This window comes from Coenobita brevimanus, chromosome 19 (genome assembly GCF_032717465.1).
Source record: "Coenobita brevimanus isolate Jiangsu-jjx chromosome 19, ASM3271746v2, whole genome shotgun sequence".
In the NCBI taxonomy this organism is placed as follows: domain Eukaryota; kingdom Metazoa; phylum Arthropoda; class Malacostraca; order Decapoda; family Coenobitidae; genus Coenobita; species Coenobita brevimanus.
Genome location: NC_136972.1, coordinates 30,232,612 through 30,241,210, shown reverse-complemented (window position 1 = coordinate 30,241,210; position 8,599 = coordinate 30,232,612). Strand labels below are relative to the sequence as shown.

General features: G+C 40.0%; 1 protein-coding gene and 1 pseudogene across 1 annotated transcript in view; one reads left to right on the top strand and one right to left on the bottom strand.

Annotated features, from left to right (window-relative positions):
* Window positions 1–6,172: 6,172 nt before the first annotated feature.
* On the bottom strand, window positions 6,173–6,292 carry LOC145391794 (5S ribosomal RNA; annotated as a pseudogene).
* A 1,405-nt stretch (window positions 6,293–7,697) lies between these two features.
* Window positions 7,698–8,599, top strand: part of Ptp69D (Protein tyrosine phosphatase 69D) — a 43,812-nt gene continuing 42,910 nt past the window's right edge. The window contains exon 1 of the mRNA XM_080266219.1: window positions 7,698–7,764. Coding sequence (XP_080122345.1) covers window positions 7,707–7,764 — 58 coding nt within the window. The 5' untranslated portion in view covers window positions 7,698–7,706. The remainder of the gene's footprint in view (window positions 7,765–8,599) is intronic.

Genomic DNA, 8,599 nt, shown 5'->3' with positions numbered 1-8,599 from the left:
AATAAGATCTGTACCCAATCCTTTAAGTTGAACAGGGCCCCATGCTGAATAGATTTTTTGGGGGGTAGCAAGGATTTTGTAAAACTGACATCCACAGCTTGAATATGTAAAGCATATATGCTAGATGAACTGGCTCCTCATACCGCGATCACTACTGACAACCTGTGTGTGCTTATTACTTGGTAGTTTTGTTGATGAACTTTCTTTAACCTGTTTATGTAGGAGGTATAATGGATGACGACAGTGAAACTGTAGTGGGTGTAATTTTTGAATAAGGAAATCATAAAATGTACAAAACATTACAGAAACGTAAGTACAGCAACTGACAGTTGTGTGTGATCACCCTTCCTGTACATTCACAGGCCAAAGTTGCTCCTTACTTCATAATTCTTCCCTGAGGTGGAAGGAGATGTAGCCACAGTTTCTCACCAAACAATGACTTGTTGTTCAATGTAAAGTGGTAGTTTGAAGTATTGCTAGACTAAACAAAGAGCAATTTGCTGTGAACCTAACTCATGGGGTCTAGAAAAGCTTCCAAGTACAAACAAGTAATGGGTTCCTTTCAGCCAGTAATAAGGGTAGAGAGTGAACAGAAACTGTGTCTGTGTATCACAGTATGCTTCTGCCTCCTTAATGAATGGATGACTGGCAGTTGATCCATAGGCAGTGAACCGAAACTTGACAAATTAATCACCGGTCTGACCGAGATTCGATTTCAGGCCCTCCCACTCCATACGCATGCACGTTACCACCAAGCCAAACAGAGGATACTTGAATTGTCTCTGGGCAACATGGGCTTTTATAGACCCCATTACAGTGAAAACTGAGGTGAAGCTTTAGCGTATTTCGGTATGTTTTAGGCCTGGCATACCTTAGTAGTAGTATAATATTGTACAGTGTTAAATGGTAAAGAATAACCACCAAAAAAAAAAAAAAAATGTAGAAAATGTTAATTCAGTGTTATTGATAATGAGCCAAAAAAAAAAAAATCAAACTAATCAATGATGCTTTTTTCTCTTCCAGAGAGAGAGAGAGAGAGAGAGAGAGAGGGAGGGAGAGAGGGGGGTGAATTTCATTTGTGGGTAGCAATTAAGTCTATAGATTAACTAACTACATAAGCATCACTGTTGGCCAGAGCACATTGCCACAGGTATATAAATTCAAAGATAGGACTCTCACACTAGATTTTAAGCAGTATTATCTCTCAATCTTTATTTAGTAAATCCTAGTCAAAGTGATATTTTAGAAATACTGTATATGTAATGGAAGCAGCACAGGATTTCAAAGGCATGAATTATAAGAAGCCATGTACGACATTGGCAGCTATGTAACCAGTAAATGGATGCCTTGTAGTGTAGATTAGTGAGTTAGGCACTCCAACTGGATGTGAGTAGCACCAGTAGTGATTTGAAGGTGATCACTTTTTTGTTTGATGTATGTGCCAGATAGTGACAAATCTAAGGGGGATCCTTGGGGTTCAAACTCCTCTCCCTCCCCTTTTTTTTTTTTTTTTTTTTTTTTTCCCATATATTTTTCCAGACTGGCAGAAGGGAAAAAATTACTATATTTTTAGTACAGATTGCAAATACCAGTTAATAGAAATGTTGAAAAGAATACTCAGTACATCTATTCCTGTTTTCTTGTATGAATTTAACTGTTCTGATAATGTGCTGTCATCAGAAGATAAAGATGTACTGGACCTTCCCTGCTCTCTGCCCCCTCCCAGATGTGGACCCTGTTGGGATATTATTATAGTGACGAGACACTAACTCAGACCACGACTGTTGAATCTTCATAATAAACAACTTTTCCAGATGAGGGGCTATTTTTTCCATTTAAACACAGCATTATGACTCCTCCAGTGGCCATTTCCGGGGATAGAATCTTGTACGGCTTAAAATCCTTAGGTTCAAGCCATACTATTGGCATAACATTGTATCATCTGGCAATACTTCCCCCTCCCTCCCAAAAAATAATAATCTAGGTACAGACTTTAACAAATTGGTTGGTTTTGCAACTGCTTTGCAGTCATGAAGATTGGTGGGGAAAGTGTGAAATCTTTATCATTTTGCCCGCCTGGGCTTTTTTGGGGTGTGATAAATGACTTTGAGTGAAGGACTGTTTTTGGTTGAACACAAATGTTCTGGAACTAGTTTTTGTTCTTCAACTCAGATGAATGACATTATCCACATATATGCTGACAGACATCACAACATCTTAACCTGTCACTGACTGACTAGGTATGTCATTAAAGGACAAAGTTGTATGTAAGTGCTGTATAAGAGGCAGAGTTGTAGTGTAATGGCATTTCCAGTTTTTATACAATTTTAAGCAAATGGAAAAAGGGTTGTGCATTTTCCAAGAGGTTAGCCTTTTTTTGAGAACAGTAGGTCAAAGGTCAGTCACATGTAGGGGTAACTTATACAGTTTTAACCCAGTTTAGACCAAACTTAGTGGAAGGCCCAAGGGAATCTGTTTAGAGAATAATAAGAGACCATGGTGAAATGACAAGGTCATAGTTCAACCCGTGTGTGTCTGAGTGAACAAAAATAAAACAATTTATCTAATGTCGACCAAACTTGGTGGAAATACTGAGTCTGGGATGGGATTCACCTATTATTTTTAGAACAATAAGTTCGGTATCAAGGTCTCATGACAAGGCCAACTTAAACAGTTTTGATCTGATGTTGGCCATCCCTGTTGAGAGGTTTAAGGGTGAGCCAAGAATGAAGGAATTCGATTTGAAAACAACCAGTTAAAGGCCAAGGTCACAGGATAATGTCAATTTTCAGTCTGTGTGTACTGTAACATAGTGTGCAATGTTACTTGATGTTTACCAGTATCAGTTTTGCTTGCCTGCACCAGTTTTTAAATGGAAGAAACCATGCCATGCACCACGATTAAGGCAGACTCAGCAGCAGGTAGTGAACTCAGCTACTCCACAAGCGAGTGCCCGGTATCTGATCCTCATATTGTTAGATTTAAAGGCACCAGTATTGAAATCTGCACAGTAATTTTAACCGGCTTTATAAGTGAGGCAAGGATGTAAGTTTTAACTTGTGCATGGATTCACCATATATATATATATCTTTCAGGGTGTGTAGGACATGAGCTTCCTTGGCATGGATTGAAGTAACTGGTAAGCAAAGCAACAAGTAAAAAATAGGCTGGTAGGAGTATGGCTGGTTACTGCCGTCTCTGCAGTGAATCCTGCTGAGTTGCTGCTGGCCAGTGCTCTAGATGTGGCCATGCTGTCCTCACAACCCTGAATGTAGTTAGTTGTTTGTGATCATGTCAGTGCTACATGTCTCAGTTATTGGAGTTTAGTAGGCAGGAAACTGATGACAGGTGCTATGCTGGTATGACGAATTGCTGTTATGGTGCAAAGTCGATATTTTTTACCTGCATAATCAAATGCCAGGCTTGAGAAAGCGGCATGTACTTACATATTTTGATTGCTGTACTATTAGAAAACTTTGGATTATATGACCATTTCCCCCATATTGGCCAACTTACATTGCGGTCTTTCACGCGGTGCATTACCCCTAATTTTTCTCTCCAGTGCCATCCCAGTTTACTAACACGATTTTCCCCAAATAAACCCTTTTACTCTCTCTCTCTCTCTCTCTCTCTCTCTCTCTCTCTCTCTCTCTCGATAGTATACTGTACTGTATATCCCAATGAGGAGCAGAGGAGCCCAGGGTTAGGCAAGTTGGTCCTGACTTTTAAAATGAGTGACCAGCCTTACTCATCCGAGTGGCATTACGTGAGCAATAAACCCCAACCATCTCTTGGATATAAACCTACACATGCTCAATCCGATTGGAGCGCCTTAATTACCCACTAAACCACCAGACGCCGTAATTTGGTTATATGGCTACCACCCAGGGTGAGTGTATATATATATATATATATATATATATATATATATATAATCGTCCCATCGTAACGTCACCTGTAAAACAGAAAAAAAAATCCAAGCCAACTTTCAGGCTGTGCGTCTTGCAGAAAGTTCTGCACATATCGCAAGGAATTACATATTTGTGAAACGACAGTCACGATAATTAGTACAGCATATATATATTCATAGTCTTCTATAGGTGTTCGAGTATGCTAAGTAGCAGTTGAAGGTGGTTATGCAGGTCAGACAGAAATGTTAACATCTGCTTTGTTTTACATAGTTCAGTCTTTTCGTAGCATATCTCAGTATTTACTTCTGCTCTTTACTATATATCCGTTGTGTCGACAGAAACGTAGGCATGGCAAAAACTACAAGGTAGGTGAGAGGGCAGAGAGGGTGAGTATTTTTGAGGAGAGAGTGTGGCCTGGCGCCGCCCCGGTGGTGTGGCCGGCCGCCGCCAGGTGCCGTAGTGGGTGCACAGCGTTGTTGTTGTCTATCCTGTTACACCGTAAACAAACATTCTTTTTGCGTAATTTTATTTGAGTTACGCGTTTAGACTTCATCTTAATGTGAATGAAATGAGGATAAAGGTGAGTAGAATCCATAAGAAAGTAAAACAATGGAGTTAGAATGTTGGTGAGTGTTTAAATGGGTAAAGGATCGCGTGGAGTCACGACGCCTCTCTTGGGTTGTGTCAGAGTGGGAGTGAGTCAAAGATTATCCCCGACAAGGACACACTCCCCACCCCCGCCCCAGCTGCCCTTCACTGGTTCAAGTGTATGCCATAACCTTGGATACCCACACACCCTTGTGTCTTCAAGTTCTGTCGCGAAAATGGAAGTGCTTAGTGCCATCAGTGCCGAAGTTTGTGCCAGCTAGTGCCAGGTGAGAAGGAAGGCACTTGGACTGACAGTTAAGGAGTTCATTAGTTCTTGTTAGTGTCATGGTGTCTTCAGGCTCGCATGAAGAAAGGTGACAGTGAAATGGAAACTGGAACCAAATGCTTAACACTGGCCAAATGCTGAAATAAGCCTTTTCTACAACTGAACCAACAGGTTAGGCATGGATGAGTGACGGGTGAAAGTAAATGAAACTTCGTGCATTTAATCTACACTCTAAAATCTAACAGATTTAGTGAAATTTTCAACTAATCCTAGTCTGTTGCTGATGAATTGTGTTTATGTTGCCACAGAAACCAAATATTGTCACCAGTAGGCCTACTGCAGTGCAATGAATTACTGAATTGGCAGTCTTTTACCAAATAGACACATGAATGACTGAATTAACACTAAATTAGCAGTTTTATTTGCAAAATATATTTTGTATCACTATACAGCTTCACACATTTCATTATGTTAATTTTTAGTCAAAATATTTTTAGTTTGACTTTTAAAAACAAATCTCTGGTCTTAAGGCATTTTCTTTCTGTCAGAGTGAAGTCTATTTACATGTTTTAGTTTAATAATTTGAGGTGGGTACACAAGATTGCAGTATGCCTAAAAATATTTCAGTTTTACCCTTTTCATACCTTGTTAATTTCCATTAGATCTAGTGAAGGAAGGGTAGTTCACCCCTCAGTTGATTTGCAAGTGTTTATATGTTTAGGTTTGTATGGATATTATGAGCAGTTGTGTATTAATTTTAAATACTGTTCCTTCAGAAATACTGTATTTGTTTGCATACTTTAGTCTTGTGTACCCATCACTCATTAATAAATCTAAATATGTAGTCTTCAACTTCACAGAGAGGTCACATTAATCCTCTCTTCATACTGTAGTTTATACTAGCATAGTACCTTATCTTTTGCCTCTTTCAAATTTATTAGTATCTCACTTGATGTGAGATGACAAAGCCTGTACTGCACTGCATACAGCAACTCCATACTGTATGTAAATGGATCAGGGTTTTGTAAGGGTCCACAAACAGACCAGACACATAGAAGCTCCCTTGATCCTGCCCAGCATGAAAGTAACCTTTGCTGTTACTAGTACTTTGGAGATACAGTATAGTAATATATGTGCAGATGATTTGATAGACCTATAAGTAATTACAGTGATATTTGTATTATTGTGCCCTCATGTCATTTGCTAGTGAATGTTCATATCACAGTGAAATGCAAGGTTCCCTCCTTATTTGCATCACTTGGATGTTTTCATTTTCATTCATTCATTGCCAGACGCCATGTATCCCAAACGGGGTGGCCAAGGGCTTAGTTAATTGTTTTACAGGGAGGGGCACTAATCCTCCACCAACCTCACTTGACACGTAGGGATGCCAATAGCATCTGGTGTTCCCAGGCGGTCACCCATCCAAGTACTAACCAGACCCAACATTGCTTAACTTCGCTGATCGAACGGGAAGCGGTGTACTCAACGTGATGTACTTTCATTAAAAGATAGCAACTAGTTCTGAGTCCATTTAAAAAGTTTTTAAAGAATTGACAGCAGTAACACCAACAAGTGTTACGTGTCAAAATAACAAGTTAGATATCGTATAACTTCGGGTTGTTAAAGCACCTCTGTCGTGTGGGCCGTAAGCCCACCTTGCTATTGTGAGTCGGAATTATGGATGGCCATCACACTATTACAGTATGGTATGGTATGACATTTTTCCTTTCAGATCTATACCCTCCAACCTATTATTGTGGTAGTGGTTGTGAGCTTATGCTATCCCAGTCATGATGGTTCACATGTTTTGTGGATATGAGAAGCTGATAAAGCACCATTACTGTATGGGCTTTGATTGGTTGGGAAGTGGTACACCTCTGAAAGGAAAAAGGGCATAGTGGTGTGACAGTCATACATCTTTTAGACCTGTAATGACAAGGTGGATGAAAGACCCACACAGTACGGTAGAGGTACTGGTACTCTACCAACCTGATGTTGTTTTCAGCAACAGTTATGTGTGGTATGATTAGTTTGCCCATATTCTTAACTCCTTTTCTCCAGTGATGTACTGGTAGTTTCTATTGTAGTCTAACTCAGGTGTTTTTACTACAGAGGTTAGATATACCCAGGTGGTTGCCCTTAAGCTGTATTGAAGTATTTGGCAGTCACAAGAAGTGAAAAGGCTGTAGCCAGACTCAAAGGTTTAATATTCTGGTTCTAATCTTGAAGCTACTAGTCGGCTGCTGTAATGTAAAATTAACCCTCAGTATAAAGTAGGGAGCTGCAGTTTCCTGTTAAGAGAATTTTCCTAGAGTGAAATCTCCTGCCAACGTTGGGTCTGGTTTGTACTTGGATGGGTGACCGCCTGGGAACACCAGATGCTGTTGGCATCCCTACGTCAAGTGGGGTTGGTGGAGGATTGGTGCCCCTCCCCGTAAAAACAATTAACTCTAAGCCCTTGGCCACCCCGTCTGGGATACATGGCGTCTGGCAATGAATGAAAAAAAATCTCCTGCCAATCTTTTTCCTCAGTTAAGGTTATTTTGCTTCATTCGGGAAGGTTCTCACGCTGAATCACACAGTTTAACCCCTTTAATCTGAGGATGTACCTACCAGTATTTCTAATGTTATTCTTACACTTCCCACAGCCTCTCAGGTGAGATTTTCCTAATTGGAGGGTTAGATATAACTTTGATTAACTCCTTCACTACGAAAAGACACTTCCTAAGTCAGTTGTAATCATATGGTGACTGCCTAATTAGGATGAAAAATACATTGGATTGAAGTGGTTAAGTAAGGTGCTGTAAGAAGTTTAGGAAGAAAATAGTTTAGTGTTGTCTAATATTGAGAAATGTTACTTCTGTGTTGTTGTAGAGACCACAGTAGTACTGCTGGAGAGGGGCAGCGCAGGCGTCACAATGGCCACACACCTGCTGCCACTACTGCTGTTTCTTGCACCACTCACACACCCCACAGGTTGGTTGACTAATTACACAAGTCATTTTTGTAAGTCTCCTTTATTTTACTGGTATATTCTTTTTTCTTCGAACACCAGGGTATATTTTTAAAAATTACCAGTAAATTTTCACATTTACATATACCGTACAGTACCGTACATCAAGTTTCCCCCAGTTTGCCAGTATTATAAAAAGTTGTGGTGTTTTAGAGCACATTCGGAAGTTACAGTGAGGCCTGCCTGTACTCATTCCTTTTAAGATACCAGAGGCTTCCTCAAGTTTTCCCAGTAACAAAATACATGTACTGTAGATGGTTAGGCCCTTGAGTTAGAGCCAGGTTTGTGGGGGCTTGATTGATGTCTAGCCCATTTCAGTGCACATTATGTTGGTAACTTTCTCAGTTTCATGCTTTCCCTTTTGTTGTTTGGGGGCTTCTACCTCTTCCTGTCATTAGGTGGGAAAGGTCAGGCTGCTGCTGATGACAGTGTGGTGTGCTTAGATATCACAGTTCTGTAACATGTATAGTTGAGAAGAATTCTCTGGAATAGTTGTTTATTGCATATGAGGCGCTCCAGGCCAGAGGGGCGAGTGTGCCATATCTCAAATTTCCATGGTAATTACCCTGCAATTACATGGCTGATTATACATTGGTAAAATTATACTGATATGCATTTTATTGTTTAGCTTGAAAGTGCTAGCCAAGACGATTAAAATGGTTGTGAACATGACATGTTTAAAGTATATTACAGTTTGGTAGTTAGATGTCAAAGTTTAACAACTAATTACCGAAAATAAGCAAAATGCACGGTCGCCCCTCTGGCTCGGAGCAACTCATATCTAGATTCAGCAGTTTT